Source organism: Chanos chanos, chromosome 4 (genome assembly GCF_902362185.1).
Source record: "Chanos chanos chromosome 4, fChaCha1.1, whole genome shotgun sequence".
In the NCBI taxonomy this organism is placed as follows: Eukaryota; Metazoa; Chordata; class Actinopteri; order Gonorynchiformes; family Chanidae; genus Chanos; species Chanos chanos.
In genome coordinates, this window is record NC_044498.1 from 21115022 (window position 1) to 21132632 (window position 17611).

At 40.2% G+C, this 17611-nt stretch overlaps 2 protein-coding genes across 3 annotated transcripts; one reads left to right on the top strand and one right to left on the bottom strand.

Annotated features, from left to right (window-relative positions):
* On the bottom strand, positions 1–4499 carry dcph1 (damage control phosphatase 1). The gene is made up of 5 exons (XM_030771681.1): positions 4439–4499; positions 3620–3725; positions 2947–3188; positions 2580–2745; positions 1–1240 (listed from the first exon to the last, which is right to left on the bottom strand). The coding sequence occupies exons 1-5, from the start codon at positions 4489–4491 to the stop codon at positions 461–463; spliced, it is 1347 nt and encodes a 448-aa protein (XP_030627541.1). The 5' UTR covers positions 4492–4499; the 3' UTR covers positions 1–460.
* A 4166-nt stretch (positions 4500–8665) lies between these two features.
* On the top strand, positions 8666–15565 carry zbtb2b (zinc finger and BTB domain containing 2b). Of its 2 annotated transcripts, XR_004025239.1 has the most exons (4): positions 8719–8795; positions 10929–11109; positions 11387–13334; positions 14888–15565. XR_004025239.1 is itself a non-coding variant. In XM_030771629.1 (3 exons), exons 2-3 carry the CDS (start codon positions 10937–10939, stop codon positions 12840–12842), a joined length of 1629 nt encoding a protein of 542 aa, XP_030627489.1. In that variant the 5' UTR covers positions 8666–8795; positions 10929–10936; the 3' UTR covers positions 12843–13930. The 2 variants fall into 2 exon arrangements, 1 of the variants encoding a protein (XP_030627489.1); XM_030771629.1 differs by lacking the exon at positions 14888–15565 and having other exon boundaries at positions 8666–8795; positions 11387–13930.
* Positions 15566–17611: the final 2046 nt, after the last annotated feature.

A 17611-nucleotide genomic window follows, 5' to 3' on the forward strand; every position in this document is an offset into this window, starting at 1 on the left:
ATGCAACAATATATTATACATTTCAAAGTAAGTGAAAACACCGACGTGAACACAGAACATAAAGCCGTGTTCAGTCATTTAACTTGCCCCTGGCAGATTAATGAAACATCATGTTTACATCTGTTTTCATACAGTAGGATGTATGATGTACGTATAGAGTTCTCAAGAATATATTAAATGATATCTAGTCTTGACCTCGCATGACCTTTATCAATCAACAGTCTGGAGATTAAAGTTATGCAAAAAAGGTCATACCACATTCCTTTATGATCAATTTTGAGACTGTTATGTATTAAGTTTAAATATTATTGCAGTTTGATTTCTCTCTTTAGTGACTTCTTGGAAATGAAATGGGGAAAAAAAACTCTGCTGACTATAAACACGAGTAGTTTTGCAGTGACTTCACCTGCTTAGTTAGGACTATAGTTTTATCTAGTGGGATTAACACTTGGATTTAAAATCAATGTTTTTGATGTGGACTGGAAAACTGAACCACTGCATACTTCCCACTGGTCATCCAATTTGGATTTTGAACGCTTAGGTTCTCCCCTTGTCCTGGCTGTAAACCCACCTGAACATTGGCTTTCAAAGTTCTAAGACTGCAAAGCGGGGCTGGTTGGAACCCCCTCAGGGCTTTTTCAAACCGAACTGTATGTTCCCAGTCCCTGTCACTAGTCAACTTCCGGTAGTTCAAATCGCCTTTGAACAGAATCAGGTCTGAGGCCTGGAGCGTGGAGTAGAGGTCTGGTGCATCCAATGGCATGTCACAGAACTCGTGAGGGAGGGTCCAGAACGGATGGTCATGGTATGACCACAAGCCTTCCTTCATGTAGCGCTTCCAGTGGGCACCACTCATAGACATCCACTTGTGATTCGCTGCCATGACCTGCATGATGGTCCAATCAAAATCATGTTTGGTAACATCAGAGACAAACCACGGAATAGACTTTCCATGGAAACGAATCTCCTTCGCCAATCCAAAAGTGATGAGAAAATCAGCAAAGACCAAGTCAGTGACTAGTTCAAAACCAGCATTGTCCAGGACAACATCCACCCTTGCTCGTGACTTGTCCTGATCTCCAGAACCCCTGAGGGACATCAGGGTCGACCACACCATGTCAGAGTCGTCGACCAGGATGAAGCATTTGAGGTCATGCAGTGTTTCCATAGGGCTAGTTTTCTGGGCGTTTTCTTGACCAGCTGAGATAGACAGATCACACTTGTTTCCCCACAATGAGACCTATTGAGATACAACGAAGCATGCTGCCATTAATCAGACAGTTGAGTAGTTTGGGAGCATCAGCAGTGGAAACTGAGCACAATTAGCCAAAACAATCATTCCATAAAATGCACCGGTGCGCAACAACTATCAGACTTTACAGCAACGTTTAACAATTAAAAGAAAAACGTCAATGTAAACCTGGAATCATGCAAACTGCAGAAATGGCTATCAAGTGGACGGGGGTTTCAGAGCTGAGAGCACAATCAAAGCCTATGAGGACATTCCTCCTCCTCAAACTTCACTCTGAAGAACTGCCAAGCACATTTAAGAAACTGTAAGACCACATTTCTTTCATTTTTTCTTTCTTTTAACATATTTTCACAATAAACCTATTTTACTTAAATGTTTGAGAGTACATCAACCTTTGAAAATGTCTTAGATTTTGCAATATTACATCTGATTTTCTACTTTCCAGAAAAATCCCACTAACTTTTGTTTCCTGGCAACTGGGGTAAGTGACCATGGGGAATATAAATAGAAAATCAGGTTATTTCCCCTTCTTGTTATGTCACCTTGTGAGACATGAGTTTCCCATTTACCAGGCTCCTCTGCCTCTTCCTTTAGCCTGGCACAGAGACCCAGCCACAGGGGTGAAACCCTTTTATCGCTAACCGGCTTTTTGGATTTCACCGAAAAACAAATGAATGAATCGCAGTATTTTTCCTTTTCAGTAAAAATGGACAAAACACGCTGAGACCTATTAAAAGCCTGTTGCACTGCAAAGCCACGGTGGGCATTATGGGCATTTGAGTTCTTCACCTACAGAATCCAATATACACTTTAGAAACACTTAATTACAAGTTTTCAAGTAATATAATTACAAGTTGTGTGAAAAAAGAATATTAAAAATACACTGGACAACATAGCACTGGCTATCATTTTACTTTAAATTATGACTAATTATGTCCTAACTGAGCAATTATAAACTGTTTCTGTAAGCATCACAAATACTTCAAGCATGAATGATCCACACTGACTTACACAGTAAACCTCTAAGCTCACATTATATGACTTGAAAATTAATAATCACAATACAGCTCAAAGTTTTCACGTGGTAATTTTTTCTCAGTTCTGGCTGATTGATAATCATTTCAGGTACCTAGAGAATCATGCAAATTTGTACATTTGGTAAACTCAAAATTCACAAGACATCAGCAAAACATGGGTGCTTCGTCAAAATCAAAAGAAGCAAAGAAAGATGTACAGATGTTGAAACATTTGACTGAGACCGACCGTGAACCGCTAACTTGTGTCAGACAGCATCAGTAAAGGTGACCATATTCTGTGTATTACTAACCTGTAACAGTTTGAGGAAGTTTTCATGAAGCTGCTTCTCACTGATTTTATCCACGGTCTTGATTAGCTCTTGCAGGTATGTGCACAGGGAGATTATTGCTTGCTGGGAATCGAAGAAGCTTTGCGTCTTACCTTCTTTAAAGACATCAAAGTTGGATATAGGAGGACTGATGTAATAAAATACAAGAAATGGAAGATCATAATGTAAGTTTAGGGACAGATGAGATACAAACTTTTAAAAATAATTCACATCAATATACAGTGAAAGAGAAGCCCATAGTTTTTAATTCGATTTCATGCATTGAATTTACATCCGGTGACCGTGTTCACTGGATTGTCAATTTGTTCTCCTTTGAACGATGTCTTACTTTAGCTTCAAGGCTTCCTGTATCCTTCTGTACATGTAACATTCGACATAAAGCCAGGGTGATTTGAACCAGCTGATGGGTTCACTGTCCCCCAGCAGGGCCTGCTGTCTCTGCATATACTGGTTCCAGTCTTCCACATCCTGCATTGTATCATTCAGAGCCAATATGGGTTTATCTGTCTGGAGCTCATTTCTCAGCTTTGACAGGAAGGAGATGGCCCTCTTCTCTGCCTGAACCCCTTCCTAGGAAAAAAAGACAAGTCAGAGAGACATAAAATTAGGGAACATGTGGAAATTTTAGTACTATTTAAGAGTACTAATCTAAACACAAACATGTACCATTAATAACTATGAAGAGTCTTATTAAATTCTTAAATATTTTTCTAAAGTGATGCAACTTCTCAACATATTACAAATGCTGGGAGAACAGAATTGTCTTTGAATGACGGAGAATGAGACGGGGCAGTATTTCTGAATTCTTATTCCTAAAGTGTCATTTTGCTAATTAAGGACTTTCATAATTAATGTGTCGATGGTTGTGCAGGAGCACAGCTGAGAAACACTCATTCCAAGAGCTCTTCATTGTGGCATTGCATTCATTCTAGATGTCTATTAACAAAAATTACATTACTGCAAAGCTATTCAACTATAAACACTCAAAAACGAGTTATTACCTCTCCATGCTCTTCAAAGAACTTGTTCTTACTGCGATGAATAGTGTCTATAACTTTGGTCAAAATGGTTGGGAGTCTATCTTTCACTGTCAGATACGCAAAAGATCTGGCAGGGGAAAGAAGTGGAAAATGAGCACAACTAGACAAATACAGGTGTACTGCACGTGTGATGTGATTAAATCAAAAACAAGTTGAAGTGTAATGAGATTTAGAGGTTATGACTAACGGAACGAGGATGTTAAATGTAGCCAACGTGGGCCGACTGTGAGAGCATTTTCATTGCAACAAAAAACTTCAGGTTTAAGTTAAGTTTATTTAGCGTAACTCGTGAAACAACAACGGTATCATAAACATACAATAACGAAATGATCAAGGTACATGGACTCGTGAGCTATCATTGTACACAAGATCCATTCTTGAAGACAGTGAACAAGAGGAAGATATATGAACTATAGGGCCAGTGCAGGCTAAAAATTTGAGTACACGGGAGCAGTAATAGCAGTTTGTTTAAACATGAGTCATGACTCTTTCAGCGGAATAGCAAACTTCTTTAAAAGCTGTCAGCCACGCAACCAGCGCAGTAAAGAATCGTCTTCAAAAGGTATCGTACTCAGGCAAGATAAGCTCTCAAAGGGCAAGGGCTAGACTAAAAATAGTGCTTTAGCTTGTTAGCAACTTGCCCTCGAAACGTGCTAACTGACCTCCTAACAGTTGCTTATTATTAACTTTTGCTTAAGTCTGTTCTGAATTTAATATTACTGCTTGCACAGCTCAGAGAGATACACAAGTTAAACGAACTACAGGCAATAGTTCACATACCCCTCAAATCTGGCTGACAGAGAGTGTGGGACCATTGCTTGGTTGGTTTCCATCTTTACAACCAGGAAGTAACTGTGACGTTTTTCAATAAAACTTTATTCATACTCTCCCGTTGACAATAATTATTCGTCCTACGTTAAGGTATGCTTGAGCCTCCTCGAAATATGCAGAATCAGTATATTTCACATAACAATAGCATGTTGCAGAATTAAAATCCATAGTGCATATTTGCTTTTGACTTAGAAAAATGCAAACACTTTTTGTTCTTCTGAGTTTTTTTTTCATGCGCGATAAGACCACCACTCAGTGGTCATGAAATGAAATGCAGGAATAGTAGATTTTCCGTCGAACCACATTTGTACAGTCTAATGTGTTTTAAAATCAGGTTAACAATCAAATCTGACAGGTTGGAAGGGTTGTGTCGTGAATGGCAAAACACAGTCTTTCTTTTTAATTAGTTTTTCTTTAAATCTATCCATCTATCTATCTATATGTCTGTCTGTCTTTCATCTGTAACCATGATTCTCTCTGTGCAGCAGTCCACTCACAGGCGACATCCAGCTGCACACCCCCTAATCTGCCCACCCAAATCAGACAGATGCGTCCGGAATGCTTTCTCGCCCCTGGGGTTGCGTTCACATGTGACGACATCCTTTGGGGCATGTTTCCAGCTCAAAACAACCGTCGCTTAGGAAACCTTAAACGACTCTATCGTCAAACGTCAGGGTCCTTGCGTGCATCGCTTGTTAAACAACAGCCGAACTGTTTGCTTTGTGTTTCTGTCGGTATAACCGTCTCTGATCTTAGGCACAGCAATATATTTGCTACTGAAAGTGTGACTGTTTTAGTTTGATTTCTGATTCTATGCTGACTATTTTTTCTCTCAACCTCCTTCGTACTTCAGCATATCGAAGCAGAATAGTCTATTTGTACAAACATGTGGAATCAATTGTCTAGGTCACTGTCTCCACTGATTTTGTGAATCACTCAGTTTTTTACACCACCAAACACTACAATAACTGTACATGTTTGTTGTTTTTCCACCCTTTGGAAGCAGAGATTACAAATGCTGAGCTTACCATGTCAGATAATATCAATTTTTATAAATTTATGGGGACACAAAGGTAACACACTTCTGTACCATGCACGTCTAATGAAAAACATTGTCATTAGTTTGCAGAGCATGCATCTCAGTCAATGTTTGTACACAAGAATCATCAGGGGAAAGAGAGAGAGAAAGAGAGAGAGAGAGAGAGAGAGAGAGAGCATGTGTGTGTCCAAATGATCCATTATTGGAATCTCAGACTGGGGAAACCTTCATATACATGAACTGTGCAGTCAATGGGGGCCCTTCCTTAAATTTAAAGTCAGGGTGGAAACAACATCAACATCAAGACCTTGTTTATTCAGGTGTGTGCTGTCTCTCCTACTGAAAAATAAAAGAACGAGTCAAGATCACAGGCATAAGAATAGAGAGCAGACAATAGCTTTCATTCTCTAAGCTGGGAGGATATGACACAGTCAACACTTTATTCTGATTTTGTTCTGAATAAATGAGCACCAAATGACTGCTACCACAACAACAACAACAACAACAACAACAACAACAACAACAATAATAATAATAATCACAATCATAATAATCATAATAATAGGTCTTTTACATTTGCATGTTTTCAGGTGACAAATGGAAAGAGAGAGAGAGACAGAGACAGAGACAGAGACAGAGAGAGAGAGAGAGACAGAGAGAGAGAGAGAGAGAGAGAGAGACAGAGAGACAGAGAGAGAGAGAGAGAGAGACAGAGAGAGAGAGAGAGAGAGAGATCTTTGTCTTTCCTGTTTCCTGTAACCAACAGTGAGTGGGCAGAAGAACGCTATTGATCGAATGACATTGATCTTAAACAGAGTGAATCAGTAGCTTATATTGACTTTCTTATTTATTTCACAGCAATGCTCCCCCCATCCTCACCTCTATACTGACGGTACCTGTCCCAACATTTAAAACTTCTGATTGAATCTCTGGGTTTGATTTGGTCTCGCTTTCCTAACACAACAATGTTTCACATGATGTGATAAATGTTTGGTTGCTTTGCTGATTGTCAAGTACACTTAGCCTCTTACTGAATCCAAAAGCCTCTTTAGACAGGGTGCTATTCAGAAAATTCTTCGACTTATGCAATATCTGTGCTGTTGAGTTTACTCCCATTTTTATTTTTGAAATGTACAAAAAGGACCACGATGGCTCCTGTAACCCCAACTCAGGAATCATTTCTAGATTATGCACAGAGGACCATCTACGTGACCCCATGATCTAGAAGAAAAAAGACTTTTGAGGACTATAAAACTAATCTAAACAGTATGTCCAGGATGGATTTCACCTCCATGTCGGCTCCAGTGGTCTTGTAGGCTTCTACTGAAACTTTGTGTGTATGTGTACACAACCTATGATTTAACCGGTACCATTGGAACTATCTGCTTTGTTCAAAGGGGAAAGATTTAAAAAGTTGAATGCAGGTAATTTAGTACCTGCCTGAAACAAAAGCATTTCGACAATGCGGTCAGTCAGGGAGAGGCTGCCTCTACTTGCTCCTCAGTTTTGTGTCCCCTCCCCCATTCCTCACCTTACCAAGGATTCTTCATCTAAAGAAACAAAACTGACCTGGAATCTGAACCTTAGGGGAAAACACCTTTTGGATTCCATTGGTGGTCTCTTCAAACCAGAGCAATTTCTATCAGAGCGGGGGTTCGGAACTCATTATGCTAAAACTGGTCACTGACTACAGTTAATGCACTTAAAAATTACTCGTTAATGAGTCATTTCAATGTACAGAAGTTGCATGTGTTTTGTGTAGGCCTGTATGATTCTTCTTCTGTTCAAGTTTTGCCTGCTGCACTACCTGGTTTTGTCCTCCCCAACACGATAGCTTATATCCTGCTTCATTGCCTGTGTTTGTGGATGCACCCCCCCTCTCTCTCTTTTTTTTTTTTTTAAATATTTATATATAACAACATCAGGTCTTATATTACCGAATACGTTACTGTGGTAGATGCTTCATGACATAGGTTTTTCAAAGCGATTTCAAGCAATTACAATTAAAACAACTAAGGATACTGAGGCATTTACTGAGTATTTATTAATTAGTATGTATTAGTATTAGTATTTAATATTGAGTATTTATTATAAATATGCAAGACGACACAAATGGTCGAGGTCACACACAGGTTGTGGTATCTGCAGAACAGCGACGGATGGATTTTCGTGTACATAAATCGATACTCTTTTAAAAAAAAATACCTTACAATATCAAGGTGTTATGATCAGGTTAGGCTACGTGGTATTATTACGATGCGTTAAAATTAGAACAGAATTCATGTTATGACTGGACATGAAACAGCAACGGTTTCATTGCGCCCACGCAAATTAGGCACAAATTTCTTCATACCTAATCTACATGTTGCGTTAACTTGTTTTGTTAGTAGAGATGAGGTAAATACAACAGACGCGCATTTAGCTTACCACAAACCGAAACTTCCATTTTAAATATATTTTTATACCTTTAGAGCAGACCAAGAAGGCTTACATGTACGTTGGGAGAAATTATGTTGAATGTTTATTTTTATCGCAAAATTTTGAGAACTGAGTGTAATACTACCTTGATTTCACAAAACTACGATCGTCAATGAAAACTGTCAATGCTGTAATTTTAGTACAAATTAGATACAAACGTTTGTTATTTAGAATTATTGGTAAAACTGTTTATGGGAGAATAATGGTTGAGACGTTATATTACAACGTTACATTTCAATTCACATTATTCAAGGCAAAAAATATTCCCCCACTCCTGCGTGCTTTAACGGAACGTGTTTGTTTCCAAGCCTAGGAGGCTGGGATAGTCCTTGTCAACCGAAATGCAAATACTGTTGCTTGGTTCTGTCACGATACAACGTTATCTGTTTGCGTGGGGGTGGGGAGGGCGACCTACGGCTATTCCCTCAAATCGGTTCATGTTTAACGTGCTCGAACGGCAGATCAAATAAATTTACATACAGTGCCAGCCTTAACTAGAACGGTCTCTCCGCTGTAAACATAAGGTATTCACTGGAAACGAGGACGCTTTTGGCGTCACATACCGCCAAGTCTATTTGTTTTGGCATCCCGGGCTGTGGGTTTTACAACTGCTGTTTTAAGTGCTTTTAGACAGTCATGTGATTGTAACGTAACCCGACCGGAAAACACCGACGACCATCGCCGCCAATGCTGCGTTTGAGAGGAACAGAGCAGCTGCGAGCCCAACGGACAAGTCCCCGGTAACAAACAACAACACGCGAAACTCCACACATAGAAGCGGAGTAAAAGGTACGTGCCCGTGTATTTCGCTTTATTTATGTCGTCCATGTACATAAATATAATTTATTCCTGTTTGTGTAACTCGATATCTTTGAAGTTTAAGAAATATATTCGGTGACCACCCCTTCCCCCCGGTGTATGTCCATTTCATGAGGCTCCGTTTATTTTCGCTTCACGTCGCTCGCAGTAGTCGGAAGAACAGATGCTAACCTCCGTTGCGCCTTCAGCACTGCCTCCCAGCTGCGATGAGAAGAGTTTGTGCAAGTAATGATGATCGGACACTATCGAATGCATTTGTTTGTAGTTGAAAGTTTAGTGATAACCCAGTAACCCAAATTGTCTTACATTTTCAAAGGGTTTATTTTTTAATTGTAAGAAATGAGTACTGCGGAAGTGGTTTCTCTCTGCGGGAGATCTCTCCGGTCCACGTGTCTTACGTTAGGGGCGGCGCTAACTTCTTATTACTGTGAACACAAGTCAGTCTGTTCGGAATATACGTAGCTCTTGTACCTTTGTTTATGTAAAAAACGTTATTCGTATAATAATGGTTTATTTGTGTGACCAAATAGAGCGACCACGGCTATATCCATGAGTTGTTATTGTAAATACACATAATAGTTGTCCACGTTTTGGCTCAGAGAGAGACGCCTGGGTTATCTGATGGCTTTAAACTGTCTGCAAATACCCATATAAGCCTTCATAATATCAGTGTAGATGTTGAACAAATAGGGCCGATACTGAAATATTTTAATGGGCTGGATTGAATACACTGAGTCTGACAGTTTTTTAAATAATTTTTGCCGTTAGCTAAAAAAAAAACATACTACTGTATCTCCTCAGACTAAGCCTTGTGATATTAGTGCAGAAACCTTTTTTCTCCAGAGAGAGTTTATAGTCTACGGTTTGTACATATGCACATGAATGCCTGCAAGTCTATACTGAACGGCTGAGAGTCTGTTGACTCTCTTGTTTCTGACTGGTGACTGGGACATAGCTTCTGGAATGTCAGCCACATGTAATTCTCATCATGTGACATGTAACACCTACAGACCTGTGCTGACCTTTGGGGTCAGAGCATGGCCAGAGAAGAGAAAATGGTCAAGTGTTGCTTAATGCTGAATACCCTCTCAGCAGAGGGCCAGCACTCAGAGGAGCGAATGGATATACCAACCTGTTCATGCTAAGGTGTTCTGTTGAAGTGTGGCAGTTGGTTGAGTTTGAGTCACTTCATACACAATCAGAATTGTGTAAGAAATGTTAGTGTGTGGAAGGCAGCATTACTAAACACAAAGCCCACAGTTTAAACTGAATCATGGAACACTTTTGTAAGTCTTACAATGATTATCTGAATTGCACATGTGACAGGTTAAAAAACATTAGTGTGTTGAAGCAAAATGAGTTGGTATTGCTTATTTACATTTTGGACTATTCAGTTAAGGATTTTTTTTCCAAAACTAATCTCAAAAGACAAAAGTATTTACTGTGTTGATACAGCCTATGAGGCACACTCTCAAAATCCCCCTTCATTCCTTTGTATCCCCTGAGATTGAGACTTAGATTGTTAGAGGAGTTCCAGAGGCTTTGGATGAGGGGTCAATAAGACAAGCACACACTCCTTCTCTTTTCCCATACAGAGCAAACATCCTGAATCGCAACCCAGTCATATGAGCCTATGCTAAAGGATCAATAGGAGCCTCTCATGTAACCCTCTGCCCAGTAATACAGCAGAATTACAACAGTCAAACTGATGGTTGTCAACTATAAATGGTTCAAAGGAAGATAAAAATAGCATGTTTGTTCATTGACAAGTGTCCTTATGTACTATTTTTCTGTGATTTACATATCTCGTATTGATACAGGCTAGTATAGAGGTTCAAGTTTAAAGGTGAAAAGACCTATTTTCATTGCACTCGTGTCTGTCGGTGCATGCATGCGTGTGTGTGCATGCGCGTGTGTGTGTGAGTGTGCGTGTGTGTGTATGTGTTCGTGTGTGTCTCTGTGTTTTTTAGGTTCTGTTTAGTTAGCCTCCTCAGAAAAGCAGTTGAAGGTCTTCTCTCAGTCTTTTTTTTTTTTTCCTCTTGTGGTGCATTGTGGTCTGTTGCAGACAGGAAGCTAACTGTCGTTTCTGGCCCCTTTGTGTAGGTGGAAGAATGGAACTGGCCAACCATGGTCTTATCCTTCTGCAGCAGCTCAACGCACAGAGGGAGTTTGGCTTCCTGTGTGATTGCACAGTCGCTATCGGCGACGTCTTTTTCAAAGCACACAAGGCTGTGCTTGCTGCCTTCTCCAACTATTTTCGAATGTTGTTTATTCACCAGGACAGGTAATGTAGGAGTTCAGACCCTGAAGGTCGTGTTTTGTCACACGTTCTTCAAGTTATTTTCTCATCTACATTACACTTCCATATGCAATCCAAAATACATTTTCTGCTATTCAGCACAGACTTAGGGAAAAGGTTAGTTCCTGCGGTTAGCAGTGTAAAACTTTCAAATTTTTCGTAGGTTTGTTGTATTAATTTTGTTGTAATTGAAACGAGAATGGTTTTACCTTAGGTCTTAGCACATCTTGCAATTTGGCTAACATACTTCCATCTTCTTCAGTGACTGTGTTCGCTTGAAACCTGCGGACATACAGCCTGATATCTTCAGCTACCTCCTCAACCTCATGTACACTGGCAAACTGGCCCCTCAGTTGATTGATCCAGCCAGGTTGGAACAGGGGGTAAAATTCCTGCATGCCTACCCCCTCATTCAGGAGGCCAGTCTAGCTAGCCAAGCAGCCCTCTCTCACGCCGAGCCCAGTCTTCCGCTGTCCACTTCACTATATGGTATCCAGATCTCCGACCAGCAGGGGGTGCTGTCCAGCCAGCTCCCTAGCAGAAGCCACTTATCCTCGCCTATCGACTTGGACCCTGTGAGTGGTCTTGATGGGAAATGCGAAGCAACAATCTCAGCCATCTCTCTAACAGGGTCCAAGTCCAAATCAGGGCATTCGCTTCCAGAGGTGGAGGTTGAGGCATCAACTAGTGGCAGGAGCCAGTTGGCAGGAGAAGGGCTGAACACGGAAGCTGCAGCAGCTGAAACTCCATCTTCCTCTTTTAACACCAATACCATCCTCCATGTCAAACCCAGTATCATGAGGAGGAATTCCTCCTTCAGGAAGCACTATACATGCCACATGTGTGGGAATCGTTTTAACCAACGAGGAGCTCTGAGGGAACACCTTCTTCTCCACACTCAGTCTCTGTTCCCCCTGGTGGTGGAGTCAGGAGGTGGATCTTCTCCAATGATGCCTGCCACACCCGAGGTAGAGGAAGCCCTTAGAGTTGGGGGAGCAGCCGCAGCCGCTGCAGCTACTTCCACCATGGGTGACATAGTCAGCGATGGCGAACAGCCTCCGTCGACTACCAAAGACTCGCCTCGATCTGAAACCGCTGTCGCTGTTCCCATGGCAACGACAGCGGCGATGAATCTGTGCGCCACACAGCCTCAGGCCGACACTCCGCCCCCATCGGATATCGCAGACATCGACAACCTGGAAGGCGCCGCGGACGTAGAGAGGGAAGTGAAGCGCCGCAAGTACGAGTGCTCCACCTGTGGCCGAAAGTTCATCCAGAAAAGCCACTGGCGGGAGCATATGTACATCCACACCGGGAAGCCCTACCGCTGCAGCGCTTGCGGCAAGAGCTTCTGCAGAGCTAATCAGGCGGCACGACACGTCTGCCTGAGCCAGGGCGCAGAGTCAGCCTACACCATGGTGGATCGACAGAGCATGGATCTGTGCGCGGCTGACGACTCCAGCCAAATGGAGGCAGTTTTCCTGGGTTCTTCAGGGAGACCTTACAAATGCAACGTCTGCGAAATGACATTCTCCAACCCCAATGAGGTCATCAAGCATCTGTGCTTCACTCAGGGAGCCCTCGCAGGGGTGGGCGTTTTAGGCATGGGAGTTGGGGAGCTGAACAATGACAAGATGACCAAAGATGAGGGGTCGGACTCGACAGGTGGAGGGCCAATAATTACACCCATCAAAACAGAGGAGGTTCTAGTGGAATAGTGTAAGATGCGTCTTATAGATGTGTATTTTAAAGAAAATGTTCCTTTTTTCGATTCCTTTTTTTTATCGGTAAATTATGATCAGTAGTTTAAGCTAAAGGTTTAGGTGGATAAATTTAGGTATGTATGTATGTGTGAGATTGGATCCTTTTTCTACTGAGTCTTTCTTTTTGAAGAGACTGCACTTTTTGAAAGTCAGATATAGAAAACGAAGGCTCTACTATCAGGTCAGAGTGAGGTTTTATTCCTCACAGTCTAGCCAGAAGTCCAGTACAGTATCCTTGTGCTTTAAGTTTTTTTTTTAACCTATGCTCATTCTCTTTGACTGTGTCATTTCTGTTCACTCATACACTGTGCGTTATAGACGTGCGATACCGACTTCCTCCTTTTAACTGTTGACAGAAAGACGAATTACAGAACTGTAGGAATGTCACGCTCTTCAAGCCAGTTTGTTTAGAGAAGACTGAAGAAGATAGGGACATTCAAACACACGGTAATCAAATATACAAAGACTACATACCGTATGTGAGCTAAATGTTGGTGTCATGAGGCCATACTGGAAGAATGAATTGCTGTTCAGATTTAGATCTAGGTGCATCTAGGAGAGACCCTCATTGTGTTTTGGATGAGGAAACAATTTCAGTCCTTGTACACAGTTGTGCATTTGTTAAGTTATATGATGTTATATTATTGTTGAGTGTGAGGAGGGACAGTCTAGTATCTTTAATATCTCTCCTTGGTGGCAGCTACACAGAGGATTTTGTTTTGGGCCAAATTGTCCTCCCGTAAGCCAACTCTTTAACTCCCTTCTGTCTGCATATTTAGAGGATACAATATTAGAAATAATATTGATTATGCTTTGTTTAACTGTATGAGAGTGTGCTGAACTGCTGAAGTAAACACAGTGTTTCATAATCTTTACTCTTGTACTCCACAAAGTTTTAATCAATTCTTCAATCTGTCAATCAAGACACAAAAGATGAGACGTGAATGATATACATGAAGTGTCCAGTCTCAATCCACTCAGTATATTGTAATTCATGAAGAAGGACATTTGATTTAAAACCCGAGTAAGTGTCTCAAATGCCATTTAAAACAAAACAAAACAAAACAAAAAAAAAACCCAGGCAAATGGCTACTGTGCGATCTCTATCGGAATTCTGTATTGTGTTTGTTTTCCGGTGCCATAGATGTAACACAAGTAAATAGTAGATGTATGCTTGGCATTGCTCCTAGTTTGTTGGATCCAACAGACGGGGCAAAGAGCTAATGCCATAGCTTTTCCAGTCAGTGAACATATTTACAACGGTGCCATTTTTGCTTTCTGCAAACTGTTACTCTCTTGACATTCAAAGACATTCTGGTGAATTCCGCATAAGTATTCATACATTGGCTCAAAGGGAGATTTTTTTCTTTCCTCCTTAACAATATTATACTTTTTTGCCTATTCAATGATAATTTGCTTGACTATGTTTTTAAAGCCCTTATTTTTATGTTCATAAACCTTTCTAATTTTATATACAGTGCTATATTTACAAAAATATTTTATATTGCAAATATTGTATATTATTGATTGCATTCATTGTAGAAAATAATTGATTTAGTATACTGTAGTATAAGTGTATGAATAATTGCTGTATTTGTATACACAGTTGTTATATTGAAGATACTTTGATGTGTTTTTTGTTTTTATTTTTTGTTTGTTTGTTTATTTGATTTGTTTAATGCTGTGCTTACTGTAGCCTGCTGTTTCACGTAGTACCTCATATCAGTGCAAGTTAAATGACAACCTGGCTTGGTCTTCTCTGTCAAACTATTAACAAGGTTAAAAGTATGCTTCTGATAAAATGATTACACTTTAGGTTTTGATGAGCATAAAACAAAAAAAAAAAGACAACATGAAGAAAAAAGAGCTAACAAACAAATGAAGACTTTGACATTTGACATTGTGTCTAATTTTAGAGAGAGGTTTCTCACACCCGGTGCTAGAGAAATACATACCCGTTAGGAAGTCTCTTACCACTTCCTTTTTTTTAATGCCCACAGCATCTGAACAGAGAGGAGTTACAGAGTTGATTCAAATGAAGGTGCAGTGAAATCAGATGGTTGAACACCCTGCTGAATATATCCCTAAAACTCTATAGGCAAATGGAAGGCTAAACGGCTTTCATTCGGTGAGTCACAGCGCCATTATCCCTGTCAGTTAACCGTCCTGACATCCGAATGCTAGCTGTTAAAAGAAATGATTCCATGCAAACATGGAAGGGCTGTTTTTTTTGTGTGTGTGTGAGCACAATCTTTGTATTTGTACTGAGTCTGGGTGTTGTGAAAGAGACTACTGCTGATTAGTACATCACAGCTCAAAATAAATATTTGAACCCTCTTCCTTTTTCCATCTGTGAAAACATTTTTTTTTTTCTTTCATTTGTTAATCGGTGAGTTGTGAAATAAGTCCTGTTGGTTGTAAATTTGTGAGCACGATGGCTTTTATTGTTGCTACATCTCTTCAGTGTTTGTATTTATGCTCTGGTCTGACATGATCTGCTACTCTGACATGATATTTTTGGAAACAGTTACAGGGAAAGGTAGGAGTAAAAGAATCCTGCCTTAAACGCACAAAGCGCTGGAGCCAAGGCAAGGTTTTACTGTGATCTGTTGGTCCTCAGGAACATTAACAATCATCTTTGGGAAAAAAGGCTTTTTTTTTTTCATTGTGTATAATGAACAATAAAATGTTTGTTTTTTCTCAGAAAAGATGGATTTCCTTCTCTTGTATGTGCACAGGTCACACAATGCCGTACTTAGACGTTCAGGTTTAGTTGTTTCTGTTCCCTCGGAGAAGATAGTCTTCCCTCTTTAATGTATATGTGTACAGATCTCACAACACTTTAATTTAATGTTCAGGGGGTTCTTATAGTGTAGGAAAAGATGGTCTACAATTCTCTCATGCATGTGGAGGTCCCAGAATATTGATAAGTTCAGATGTTAGAGATCCTAAAATCTAATGGTTATAAAGCACGCTACCACAAGATGGCAGCACTGCAACATGCTACTGAAGTGCCAGGCAAGAAAGTGCTGAAGGAAAGGGAAGGGGAGTTTTACAAAGGTTAATTCTTTTTTTGTGTGTGTGTGTGTAATTTGTTTTGTGGACAACCAATTCAAGCCCATATGACAGTCTGTAAATGCTGTAAATTACTGTTATCAAATTTTGGACAGATGCTCAAAAACATTCATTCGTTCATTCATTTTCCAAGCTGCTTATCCTAATTAGGGTCGTGGGGTGCTGGAGCATATCCCAGCACTCATTAGGTGAAACACCTTGGACAGGTCGCTAGTCCATCGCAGGGCAGACACACAGACAAACACATTCACACCTAGGGGCAATTTAGATCTCCAATTCACCTGACTTGCATGTCTTTGGGCTGTGGGAGGAAACCGGAGCTCCCAGCAGAAAGCCATGCAGACACAAGGAGAACATGCAAACTCCACACAGAAAGGACCCTGGCCACCTGGCTGGGAATCAAACCCAGGACCGTCTTGCTGTGAGGCAACAGGCGATTGCGCCACCGTGCCGCCCTGCTTAAAACAGACTTATTCATTTTCACATGCTTAATTTGTTGTTAATTTGTAGAGGATGAACATGCTTGCTCTCATCTCAGCAATGTCTTATTCAGTCTGTCATATAGCCTCTCACACACATGCACAGACACTGCTAACACAACAATAAACATAAGGTCAAAGGTCTATGCCAGTAATCAGGCTGGACTGTGATGTGCACTGCTTTACAACACTAGCTTTATTTGAATGAAATATAGACATGATTCTGTATCCATTCTATTAACAGATTGAAGAATACAAAAGAGAGAATAAAGTCCATGCTACAGATACATAGTATTGCTTAATATTCTCATTGGTTATTTGTTAATATTACAATATGATTTTAAGTACATAGGTATACAATTTGTACAAATGTTAGGAGAGGTTCACAGTAAGATTGTATTATAAAAAGTTGACCATGTAAGTGGAGTGCTCAGACCACACACAGCAGAATCAGCAGCAGGGTAGTGTTTGTTTGTTTTGTTTTTTTCTTCTGTGATTTTAACATATAAAGCATTTGTTTCAGGATGCCATGCATCCCATCCACAGTTTTGCAAGTTGCTAAGAATCTTCAGTAGAGCATTGTGATATATGTCGGTTTTAACATGATGTCCCAAATGACTGAAAACTGGTATCCCCATTCAGACAGATACCAAACACAGAACTGTGTTTTGTAAACTCCCAATAAACTGACCCAGGAGACTTTTCAGACACATAGTGAGACGTACTTAACACCTGAATTTTTTAATCAACAGTTACTTTAATCTTGACCAATCACACTTGTGTCTTTGCCTTTTAGGTCTGATCAACTCAAGGGTTAAGACAGCTGAAGTCATATTTGTTGTAAAAAAAACAAACAAACAAAAAACAAAAAAAAATCTAATTAATAGGAAAAAAGACACCTCACAAACGAATTATAACGTTAGTTAATATAATGTGAAAAATAACAAACATGTATTTTATACACAATATCAACAAATGATAAAAAAAAGATAAAAAGGTGAACTTAAAACCTAGACAGTTTTGGAGAACCACTGTCACACCAGCAAATGGTGCCACATCACCATAAATTCTCCCATATGGACTATGTCACACGATTCAATGCAAAGTTTCAGAAGGTTGCAAAACTGATGAACATTTCAAAAGGCACTCATAGGAACATAATATATAAAC